This window comes from Talpa europaea (assembly GCF_964194135.1).
Source record: "Talpa europaea genome assembly, chromosome: 16".
Taxonomy (NCBI): domain Eukaryota; kingdom Metazoa; phylum Chordata; class Mammalia; order Eulipotyphla; family Talpidae; genus Talpa; species Talpa europaea.
This window is the reverse complement of record NC_140084.1, coordinates 11,968,727-11,981,154: the sequence shown is the minus strand read 5'-3', so window position 1 is coordinate 11,981,154 and position 12,428 is coordinate 11,968,727. Positions and strand designations below refer to the sequence as shown.

At 50.6% G+C, this 12,428-nt stretch overlaps 1 protein-coding gene across 1 annotated transcript in view; it reads left to right on the top strand.

Moving 5' to 3' along the window:
* FA2H (fatty acid 2-hydroxylase) overlaps positions 1 to 7,630 on the top strand; it is a gene marked incomplete at both ends in the record, with an annotated part of 43,717 nt that extends 36,087 nt beyond the window's left edge. The window contains 5 exons of the mRNA XM_084257900.1: positions 916 to 1,058; positions 1,637 to 1,743; positions 4,552 to 4,724; positions 6,107 to 6,359; positions 7,551 to 7,630. Coding sequence (XP_084114026.1) covers positions 916 to 1,058; positions 1,637 to 1,743; positions 4,552 to 4,724; positions 6,107 to 6,359; positions 7,551 to 7,630 — 756 coding nt within the window. The remainder of the gene's footprint in view (positions 1 to 915; positions 1,059 to 1,636; positions 1,744 to 4,551; positions 4,725 to 6,106; positions 6,360 to 7,550) is intronic.
* Positions 7,631 to 12,428: the final 4,798 nt, after the last annotated feature.

Genomic DNA, 12,428 nt, shown 5'->3' with positions numbered 1-12,428 from the left:
GCCTTCCTCTCCTACCCTGGGCCAGTTATTCTGCCTCCTGATCTCTGACTGCCTACATCACCCCTGAAATGTCTGGCCTGCCATATGTCTCGCCTTGTTGAGCGCTTCATGCAGGTACCATTTTTATTACTTCCATTTCATAGCTGGGAAAACTGAGGATCAGAGAGGTCAAGTAATTTGCCCAAGATCATATGGCAAGTGACAGAGCCAGGATTTGTTTCCAGGTATGTCTCTAGAGTCCAAACTCTAATTAAGCATTAAGTTATGTGAAGTAAAGATTGCCTCTTACATTCCTGTTTATTCTTCCCAGCTCCTAGCATAGACTTACATGTTTATATGAAATATGAAGCAAATTGTTGAATGAATGATGTTTGAATGAATGACTGAATGAATGAATTACCCAGGCCAACACCAAGGAGAAAGACCATGGTGAAGGGAAAAGGGCCTACTTCATTCCTACTAAAGAATACATTAACTCCAGTGCCTGAAGAGTCCTGGTTAAGACTTTAAGCTTCAGGTGTGACTGAAGGCACGTGCTCAGACATCATCACCAGGATTTGGGGTCTCTAACTGCTGGCCCTACCCTCTTCTGTGTTAACTGAATCATTAGGCAGGCTCTGCTGGCAATTCTGGGGTCATACCCTGCCAACTTAGCAACCCAGGCAGGAAGAGAGAATGACTGACAGCATGTTGCCAGCTTAGGTCATAGGCCTGGCCTGGATCCTGTTTCTCTGACCATGCACTGGGATGAGTAGCTTGGTCAGTTCTGTATCGCTGAAGCAGGAGGATGGGTAGCTCTATATAGAACATATGAACTGAGGTGGGGTAGGGATTAAGATGCTATAACCAAGAGATTAAAGAATGAATTTGCACAGGTGTGAAAATTAAGTGTCCACTTGACTTTGTCTCTTACAGGATCTGGTAGACTGGCGGAAGCCTCTACTGTGGCAGGTAGGCCATTTGGGAGAGAAGTATGATGAGTGGGTCCACCAGCCAGTGACGAGGCCCATCCGCCTCTTCTACTCAGACTTCATTGAGGCTCTCACCAAGACTGTCTGGTAAGCCCTGATCTGAACCCATGGTGGGCTGTCTCTGTCTCCTAATGGTGCCACCACTATGATGGCTAGATTCCCGACCCCTCCCCCCAGCCCAGAGTTATACAGTAAGCTCTTGGAGAGTGAAACGGGCCATAGGTATAATCCGTTTCTATGCATGGCTTTGTCCTCTGAGTAATTATCCAACTGGTAGCCAGAAATCACTTGGAACACTGCCCCTGTCCTATTCTAGGCTTTTATGAAGGATTTCCAGTCTCCATTATTCAAAGGAACAGTTTTGCCTGCAATTAGCTTCTCTGCCACAAGAGGTCAGCATCTGTCCTGCTGCACAGAATCAGTAGCTACAGGGACACCGTTCTTTTCCACCAATAAATCATCTCAGAGTTGGGACAGAAGGATTCACAGCTCTTCTCACCACCCCTCACAACAGTGTCCCTTCGAGCACATGTCTCCATATGCTTTCTGAATTTGCACTGGTATCATTTTGTCCCCCATCTAGTGGAGAGCTGTGTCCCTAGGGAAGCGGGACCCTGTTGAGCACCTGTGAATATATCTTTCTCACCCTGATGACTCTTCCCCAGGTACAGCGTCCCCATCATCTGGATGCCCCTAATGCTGTACCTCAGTTGGTCTTACTACCGAACCCTCGCCCAGGGCAATGTCCGGCTCTTCGAGTCCTTCACCACAGGTAATGTTGGTTCTTCCCTGATTTTCTTCCTGGAGTTGGGAGAGCTTGGTACTCTCCCTGGTTCTGAGATTCTGAGAACACACAACCCCAAATCATACACACAGTTTTAAACAAGACTTGTCAAAATAGTCTTCCAAAGAAAAACGTCCTCGGACTCCCACTACCCTCTCCAAAAGGATAAAAAGCAAGCAAACAAAAAGGCACTTAAGGGCCTCCCCGGTGGCGCAGCGGTTGAGCGCTGGGTTGTGAAGCTGCCCGCAGCTTCTGCAGCGCCGGTTCGATCCCCGGCTGTTCCCCGGCCACGGGAGGAGGGTCCCACATGGCACGCAGACCTCTCCTGCCGCCCGCTGCTCCCCTCAGCAGTGTACTTCGGTCCTTCTGCCTGCTCTGCTCCCCGCTCTGGCTCTGGTGAATTCTCTCACCCTCCCGTGCTTCTGACTGTACCCAATGCTTGTATAAACAAAACAAACAAACAAACAAATAAATAAATAAAAACATGCCTCTATTTAAAAAAAAAAAGGCACTTCATCAGCAGAAACTAAATGAAATCATCTCGTCGGGTGCCATAACAATAAAGAAGTAATAAAATAGCTCGGGGCGGGGGGGAGGGTGGAGTGGGGGCGGTGGTGTCACTGAATCAGTACAAGGAAATATATGACCTGGGGTTGCTGGTCAAGAAACCACATGAAATCGTTTCACCATGTGGCTGAGCTGAGAGCCCAACTCAGCATGGTACACACACATAGCATAGGTTAGAACCTGGGAGAGAAAGACCTGGATGTGTCCTCAGTGTCTCCTTGGCAAAGGCCCATGCAGCAGATCCCGGATGTGGAGTAACTGCCCTCTGACCTCCGCTGAGCACTTACCACATGCCTGGTCTTGGGCTTTCCAGGGACCTTCCCATTTAACCCTCCCAGCAGCCCCACGAGACAGGGCCTATCATCCTGCCCATTAGAGATGAGGAAATAGAGCCTCAGAGAAGGCAAATGAGTGATTCAGGGTCACACAGCAAGATGAGGAAGGCTAGTATCCCCAGTTTGGGGGGCAAGCAACAGAGAGGCGCTGACAGGGGTTATTTCCACCAAGCTTCTGGGATGTCTCTCCAGGCACCAGATTTGGGTGTGGCCATTTCTGCCAGCAAGCCTCCCAAGCTCAGCACCTACCTTGGGCCCAGGTACATGCCTCCTGCCCCCGTGGTCTGTCTATCCTGCCTCTGGGAGGTGCTGGCCCCTGGGCGATGGCTAAAATGGAGGCCAAGTTGGTGGGACAGGAGAGGCAGTTGGGAGTAGCTCAGGTGGGCTTCCCTTCACCAACCACTTATTCTGTTCCTGACTGTAAACCTACAGAGCCCCCTTCTCTCTGCCGGACTCAGGCACCTTCTCCCCACACTGCATAGCTCTCTTCTGCCCACCTCTCCCTAGAGTAGCAAGTCAAGTGCTGAATGCTTTACATGAGAGGGGCCACAGGCACAGCAATGGGAGCCCCAGTTTTCCCACCTGACCCAGGATGCCGTGGGCCTGAGCAAGCTGCAGGAAGTGCCCTGAAGTCCAGAGCTAATCTTGGTCACCAAGAGTTAACTCGAGGCCCAGGGAGCCCAAAGTTACCCTTTCTGCCCACGCTGAATAGCTCAGGCACAGCACAGGGCTTGTTGCTCAGAAAGCTGCTGCTGAATCACCCACTGTCCACCCGGCGCTCCCCTAACAATCACCAACAGTGGCAGGGCTGCCAGGCCGGCAGCCGGAGGGGGAAGGGATGCCAGAGCTTTGGCCCAGGTCCCTCTGCAGGATTCCTCCGGAGATGCCACTCGGTACCAGCTCCGGCTGCATGGGCTGACGCGGGTGATGCTGGGGTGAGGGGGCGGGCGGAGACTTGACCTATAGGAAGGGACTCTTCTGCGTGGCAGGGAGGGTGATTCGAGGGCTCCGAGAGCTCCGTCAGAACTGCAGCCTCTGCTGAGAGCTAAATGTGGTGGTACAAAAGGTCAAGTGGAGAGGGTTGGCAAGGCTGTGCCATGATGCCAGTGATGGTGGCATGAGAGCCGTTTCTCCACCTGCCTTCCTAGCCCTCCAGCTCAGCAGGCTGCGAACAGGCCACCAGCAGAGGCAATAAGAGCTACAAAGCCAAGCAAACAGAGGGGAGGGGAGAGGAAGGAAAAGGAGGGTAGGCGAGGGAAGGGGGAGCTCCTCAGGGTCCCAGCGCAGCTGCTGGACATGGGGCTGGAACAAACACAGAGGAGTCAGGGTGCCAGGAAGGGAGACACCTGTTCAAGGCTGAGATTCCTAGGTGCATGTGTGAACATGCTCGACAAGCAGTGGGGTCTGTACATGTGGGTGGCCCCCAGAGCAGTTCCCAGGGTGTGTTTGATGAGTCTAGAGACAGAACTATAGCTCCGCAGCAACCTAAAGGGTGCTCCAGGCCTGTAACAGGATAGTGCGGTGGGATCCCCAGCCAAAGTCAAGGCCAAAGTCTGTGGCCATGGAATGGTTCTTTCCCTGCTATGAGGGCTGGAAATTCCTCCCCAAACAGGGACTCTCCAGAACGCTACAAGGAGAAAGTAGGCAGAAGTAGGACTTTGACTGGTTATATTTAATCATAGTAGCTACTTGTAAGACAAGAGGAGTGTTGCATTATGTTAGGTGTTGATACATAATGTATTATTCTTCAGTCATAGATATACTTACACAATCAGTACAGCAATGTGGCCCAGCCTCACAGCTGCTGCACTGAGGGCCTCTGGAGTCTCCAGGTATGTATGGCTGCACCCCAGGCAGTCTTCCCTGACCTTGCCTCTCTCCTGCCACCCTGCAGAGTACTCAGTAGCCATGCCCAAGTCCACATTCCCAGGCCTCTTCATGCTGGGGATGCTCGGCTGGACCCTAGTGGAGTACCTCATCCACCGCTTCCTGTTCCACATGAAGCCCCCCAAGGACAGCTATTACCTCATCACCCTACACTTCATCTTGCACGGGCAACACCACAAGGTAAGCCGGGCAGACTCCCCCGATACCACCTTCTCCCCTGGGCTGGCAGCTGGGACTGACTCACAAGAGTTGCCTGTCTTCTCAAGAGTCTGATTGGGAGAAATCAAGGGTGTTTGGCGTTTCTCAGAGGAGTGACTGGGTACCAGTCTGAGCCAGGCGTGGACAGAGTGAAGGTGTCTCTGTATGCCATCATCAATACCATGCATCTTTAGTCCCCCGAACAACTCATCCCTGTGTTCGTTCATTCCACAAGTGCTCATTATGTGTCAGGGACAGTTCTAGATACCATTAGACAAAACAGATAAAAACCACTGCACTGCCTTGTAGGGCTTGCTTCTGAAGATGAGAACTGAAGCTACAATTCCCCCCATTCCACAGAGCAGAAAACGGAGGCTTGGGAATTTAAGGAACTTGCCCAGCATCATATACACACAGCCAGGATGGGGGCCCAGTCTATAGTCCCAGCCACCTGGGGCTCTTCAAGGGCAACTGGACAGCCCCTGGGCTAGGGCTGGCAGCCGGGTCTCCCAGAGAAAGGGGCTTCCCTGGGCTGTGTCTCTGTCCTTGCTCCAAGCAGTTCTCAGCTGGTCCCAGGGCCTCTGACCTGCCTTCCTCCCTTCTTTCTTCTTCCAGGAACTGGCTTCCCAGAGCCTCTTGCTCCTGGTCTGAGGAGAGGCCTGTATCCGCATATCACTCTGTGTTTGGCTGCCTTCTCTCTCTTCTCCTCAGCCAGAGAGGGACTCTCTCATCTCAGCATACTCACCAAACTGACTCTAAAATCTTACCTCTTTGCGGGACATTGGCTTTTGAGGCTCTGGAGCCAAAGGCTCGGCTCTTTTGTTCTCTGGTTCACTGTGACAACCCCCCCAGGGATGAAAAAGGCCTCCCATTTAGAATGGGGATGGGGAGAAGAGATCTGCTCACACTTCCAGCTTACCCCATCATGTGAACCTGCGCCAGCCTTAGCTTGCTAGTGTGTGACCTTCCCAGACACTAGGCCTCAGCCTCAGTACACTGAATGGTATCTGGTGGGGCCCTCTTCTCTAATACCTAACACATGGCCAGGCTAAAGCTCGAGCCAGACTCTGAACCAGGAACCTCCTGCCCATATCCCATTTATCTCTGTGTTTGGACAGTTTTCCAAGTCCCATCCTGACTTGGAAATTGGGAGCAGGATGGTCTCTCTAGGGCTGTCGTGGGATGGCCCGCCCTCCCCAAAGCCACTGGAAGTGCCAAGCCTCCCCAGACACAGGGCTACCTGCTCACAAAAATGCCTGTCTGCTCTGCCCTATCCTTCCAAGTACTTCTCCCACCGGCAGGCCCGAAACCCAGGCTGCCCTGTGGCAGGACTATCTTCTGACCAGGAGCCTCTCCATCCACAGGCACCCTTCGATGAGTCCCGCCTTGTCTTCCCCCCAGTGCCAGCTTCTCTCGTTATTGCCTTCTTCTACATGGGCTTACGGTTCCTCCTGCCCGAGGCGGTGGGCGGCTCTGTGTTTGCCGGGGGTCTGCTGGGCTACGTCCTCTACGACATGACCCATTACTACCTGCACTTCGGCTCCCCATACCGGGGCTCCTACCTGTACAACCTGAAGGCCCACCATGTCAAGCACCACTTTGCACATCAGCAGTCAGGTGAGGCCGGCCAGCCCCTCCCAACCTCCCTGGTTTGTTCACTTATTTATCTGACAGCTGCCGCTGAGCACCTCCCCAAGACTAGATTCTGCTCTGGGTCCCAGGGAGCAAAGCAAGCTGGCGCAGGGTGGAGGGTCAGGGAGTATAAAGAGACAGACACAGAAGGGACTCAACCAATAGCAGAGATCATTTCAGGCGGTAAGAAGTACTAAAAATAAAAAAATAAAAAAAAAACTGACATAAAACGAGACATACAATGGGGAGGAGACCCAGCACTATCTGATAACATTTAATTTGAGTCACAGATGTGATCTGAAACTTCCTAGGAGCTACATCTAAAAACAAATGGATGGAATTAATTTTAGTAATCGATTCCATTTAACCCAAAAGGTTATCATTTCAATGTGTGACCAATATAAAAAATCATTAATGGGCTGGTTTACCTTCTCTTTCTTGTGCTAAGTCTTCACGGAGGGCTGTGTACGCTGCACCAGCAGCACATCTCAACTCAGAGGCTAAATTTTCATTGGAAATACTGGATCTTGGTTTAGAGTTGATAAGACTTGCAGTCCAAAGTGTATACTCACGCATGTGAATTGCTCCAAATGTGCTTAAAAGTTTTCCAAGAACCAAGTTGAGTATAAGTTTTCAAACTGAAATTTAAAAAGATTACAATGAAATGAAATGAAGAGCCAAGTCCCTCTGTAGCCGTCGCCACATTTCCCAGGCTCGGTCGTCCCTGGGACTCGTGGCTACCACGTCGGATGCCAGGGCACTAGATAGAGTGGCCCAGGAGAGTGTCCCTGCAGCAGTGTCCTTAGGGCTGAGGCTTAAATTAAGAGAAGCCAGCATGCACTGTCTGGAGAAAGAGCATCCTGGGAGCAAAACCTTGAAGCAGGAATGAACTTGGCAGCTACAAAGAGAAGGAAGAGGCTGAAGCATGAATGATGCTTAGCCTGGTTCCTGGGACCAGGCTCTCCCAGAAACTCAGACCAGATAAAGAACTCAGGTTTGTCCGACAGCATCCTTGGGAAGATGAGAATCACAGGTGCCCTGCTCTTGACCTCTGCCAGGATGGCCCTGAGAGTAGGGGAGAGCAGCGGGGACAGATGTGGAGCCATACCCAGTCTCCCTTCCCAGCAGGCCCAATTCTGCGAGCTTCATCCTCTCTCCATTTGTCTCCCTCTCTAGGATTTGGCATCAGCACTAATTTTTGGGATTATGTTTTCCACACTCATATGCCAGAAGAAGCCCACCCGAAGACACAATGACAACCCTCAACTCCCTCCCCACACTCCACCCTACCCCAACCCCATCCAGACCCTAAAATGAAGGTTGGCTTGGTCAGGCAGAATAGGCCTTGTCTGACCACTGGGCTGGGTAGAGGGCACTACGGAGACCCTGAAGACTGAGGCTGATCCTGAGACTGCCCTCCTGACCTGCCACTTGGGGACCAAACTGCCTTTGGGGACTAGCTCTTTCCTAATGCATCCGGCCTCTCCACCTGCGTCACTGCCTAAAGCCTAAGCCCAGAGGACCGCCTCAGGACCTGGTCAATGGGGAGCTCCCCCAGGGGAATGAAGGAAACTGATCCCTGGGGCAGCTGTGGCCCATCGGTGTCTTAGCACCTTGGCCTCCCTAGGAGCTGGCCTCACACACACGGTGCAGCTGCCGGTGCGCAAAGCAGGAGCAGGTCTGTGGGGCCTTTGGCCCTCACATTCCCTGCCTTCCCTTCCTGCCTTCCCTTCCATTCCTGGTGGCTCCAACTGTTCTTCTCATGAGTGGAGAATGCTGAGGTGGATAAAGGGCTCCCAAGAAGAGAGACAGCATGATACCTCCCCTGCACCCCAGATCTGGAGCAGCGCCTGTGTCCCCCACCAATCACAGATGCTGGCTGTACTGTCCATGCCTCACCCATACCCACATACGTGACCCTCACCTGCTGGTGTGGACGGTGCGAACTGAATTCAACGGGCACTGATGAAGGCCTCCAGGCTGGCGGGAACCTGTCTCCCAGCTGCTCTGGGCATCTCCTCCTGCCTCCAGAATCACAAAGCTTCCCCAAGGGAGGTTAGAGAGACCTTTCCATGGGTGGAAGTCCCCCCCATCCCTAGTCATTCTCAACCTCTACCCTCAAGGGCATAGAGGGCCCCTGCCCCCTCACTCAGGACCCTTCCAACCAGTGCCTCCTTAAGTCTTCAAGCAGTGCCTTACCTCCCCCCTTTTGCCTCCACCCCAGTAGAGGAGGTTCCTCCCCTTTCTTCCTCATAACCAAAACCCTCACTGCTCATAAGAGGGTCTTATTTATAAACTGTTTCAAGCCCTTAGTCTGGCCCCAGGCCCAGTAGCTGCTCTGATCCCCTTTCTAATCCCACATATCAAGCTTCTGTAAAAAAAAAATCCTGTTTTTTGTTCCCTTCTTACCCATAAATGGTTACTACTTGAAACTTTAAAAACTCAATGAGTGTAAAGGCTATAGAGAAAGGGTTTGACCGATTCTGTGATTTGTACTGTTTACTGCAGAGTTATTTAAAGATTTTGGAATAAATATACAACACTACAGTTGTGAAATAAAAGTGTAAATAAATTGTATATTTTGAAAAATAAAAACTTTGAAAAACAAACCACCACCGATTCGTTGCTAGTTGTTGCTGTGATTCAACAGACTTCATCACGACTGGGGAGGGGTGATCGGGCACTGGTAGGATATTTTCTCACTGACCAGGTTGTGCAGGCTTGCTGCACCCATGGTGATAGGTGATGAGATGACATCCTCTCAGCTCCATTTTATTGTTTTTAAATTCCATGCATACAGCATCTCACCTCAGTCCCTGCACTTAAGGACGAGAGATGTCATTCCCACCAACCTCCTTGATACACCATGAGGAAGGTTTCTTCTGGAGTTTACCAAGGAAGTTTTCTTTCTTGGATTTACCAAATCCTAATTGAGTGAGATTCCAGTTGACTTTCCTAAAACCAAGGAGAGGAGACCCTAGTAACAAATGCCCATCGTGGTAACTAGAACTTGAGGCCAGCTCCATCTAGAAACAGCTTCTCAGAATGTCTTCTTAGCCACCACATCACACCCACCTGTCAAAATTCAGATCCAGGTCCTCAAAACTCAGGTGTCTCAGGCAGTAGGTTCAGCGTGGATGCCAAAGCAAAGGGAGCTAATCTTGGCCCCACCTCTTCTCTGGGATAATAGTGCTGGCTTTATCCCAGCCTGAAGATAAGTGTGACCTGTCTGAGCAGCCCTTCCCTCAAGCTCCCAGAATTTCTCACTGGAATCGGTGCCATCCAAGCAGCAGCAATCACAACCTCCCTTTTCTAGAGGGCACCAGAAATCTGACCAGAGAACATCACATTTGAAGGGAAGGAAGGAACAATAAGGAGGAGTAAAGGAAGAGATCAACTTCCTGCAAGTCCGCGAGAGAAAAGCCTGGGCTGAGCAAGTTTGAGCACAAAATTAAGTGAAGGCAAGTTTCTTTAAAAAGAGTGAAACAAAACTAGTTAAGACATGCAAAAATCAGGCCTCCCTGGTGGCGCAGGTGGTTGAGCACAGTGCTGTGAAGCTGTCCGCAGCCTCTGCAGTGCCGGTTCAATCCCTGCCGGCCTCGGAGCAACCCACATGGTGAGCAGACCTCTCCTGTCTCGCCCACTGCTCCCCTCAGCAGTGTATTTTGTCAGTCTGCCTGTTCTGTTCCCTGCTCTGTCTCTGGTGAATCCTCTCACCCTCCCATGCATCTAGCCTGTACCCTGGCTCTTGTATAAATAAAATAAATCTTTAAAAAAAAAAAGACATGCAAAAATCTAAGTGAGTTTTTAGTATGGTAATGGGAAGATTTAGGGGGGAAAATATTAGAGAATAAAGCCCCACAAAACCAAGCTAACCTGTTAATGAAAAGACCTACTCAGTGAACATTGGATAGATTCCCCCAGAATCCTCTTGGGCTGACACTGAATTTCCAGGGGTGTAGAATGTCCACAAGGCCTTTGGAAGAGAGAGTGCACCCCCCCTTACAGAAGGGAAGAATACAGGAAGTGCCATAAGGCCCTGAACCCCAAGCCAATGGGCACTCACAATGCTGTCCCTACGTAGTGACCATCTGGTAAAGTAGGAGAATTGTATCAACTGCAAGAAAGAGAGCCTAGCTTAATGGCAAAAGCCTGAATTTATGACATGTGCTTGTATTTATTTCTGCAAGAGGAGGGCCTCTCTGGTGGTGCAGGGGTTAAAGTCTCAGTGCTATCAAGCTATCACCAGCCACCTCAACATGAGTTTAATCCCTGGCCAGGATGCTGACCCACGTGGTGCAGCAGACCTCTCCTGCCTCCGCTGCTCCCCTCAGCAGTGTATTTCAGTCAATCTCCCTGTTCTGCTCCCCGTTCTGTCTCTGGTGAATCCTCTCACCCTTCCGCACATCTGGCTGTACCCCAGCTCTTATATGCATAAATAAATAAAGCTTTTGGGGAAAAAATTGAAAGCAATAACTCAAAGAAAAATGTGTACACCCATGTCAGGTTACATTATTTGGGCTGCACCTCCACCTGTTCCCCGGCCTCTGCTGCCCTCTGGTGACAGCATGCAGCCCTGTCCCATTATGCCTGCCCTCTCTGTGTGTGGGAATCAGATGTCCGCGATTATAAAATTCCAGCACTTTTCTGCCTTCCCTGTTCTCTTGACCTCCTGTTTTGCATCATCTACCTTTTTTTCCCCCTTTTTTCCAGGAGACGGTGAGTTTTATTTTGTCTTGTCTGGATAGGGGTTTAATTTGTTCTGGAATGTGTCAGGGTAGAGAGAGGCTAGGAGAAAGCACAGGATATAGATGTCTATTCAGTGTAACCGGCCTCATTTTCTTCTTCACCATCAATGGAGAGAGCAGCATACTTGCTTACAGGATTGAACAGAGCAGCTGGATTTCCTTCCAGTTTCTTTGGGTCAGTTGCAGATCGGGAGTGTTGATCCTTTTTGCCATTCTTTCTTGAATGCTTTCAATGATCTTTGTTCCCTTCAGCTCTTGGACCACAGCTGGAATTCCCACTTTGCCCTTTTGGGACACTCACTCAATCTAATTCTCATATTTCCCTGCTGGTCCTTCCTCAGACAGTTGAGCTGATACTGCTTTCTTTCCACAACTTGCTGAGGATTGCTTCCTGTATCTAAGTTCCAAGATGGAACAGATCTCAGACCTGAGATCAAGCATGTTCCGTTGGTGAATGGACCGGCACTACCTTTAGAGGCTGTTTGAGTTGGGGAGGCTTAGAAGTTTGAGAGTGATAGTCTTCCTCTTTATTGAGTGTTTGATTTTCTGGAAACTGCTCTCCTTCATGCATCCTGTTTTGACTGACTTCTGCCAGATGTGGCTGATGTCCCAATCTGTGATGACTCACTTCTTTTTTTTTTTCTTTTTCTTTTCTTTTTTTTTCTGCTTAGAAGATCTTGGGTGTAGGCCAGAGGTGTGGGAGGGGGGTTAGAAGATTCACCAGAGACAGAGTGGGGAGCAGAACAGGCAAATCTACTGAAATACACTGCTGAGGGGAGCAGCGGAGGCAGGAGAGGTCTGCGCTGCCATGTGGGTAGCTCCCTGGCTGGGGACTGAACTCAAGCCATAGCAGTGACGGTGCTGAGACTTAACCCCTAGGCTACCAGTGAGGCCCTATGATGACTCACTTCTCCTTGACCATTCACGCGCCTGAGTTTCTTCACTGCGCCTGCCTGAGTGTCTCTCCCAAGGCTGTCGTTCTAGTTTTGGCTCATCCAGCTAATGCTGCCACTTCCGTTCTTTCTACAGCCATTTTTCTACTTGCCCTCTCTAGCAGCTATGTCAACAGGCTTGATCCCTGCAAAGACAGAGGCTGATCACTGGACTGGAGGGTGCTAGCAGAGGAATCATCTTCCTTAGGAGTACTCTGAGGCTTTAGAGTTGGGGTGTTTGGGGGAGGACCTCTATCCTCATGCCTAAAATCATCTCTGGAGAGCCATGAGCCATCATCTCTGCTGTCATATCTATCTCCAAAGTGGTCCCCAACTCCTCTGCAGTCATCAGCCCTATGGTACCTGCTACCAAA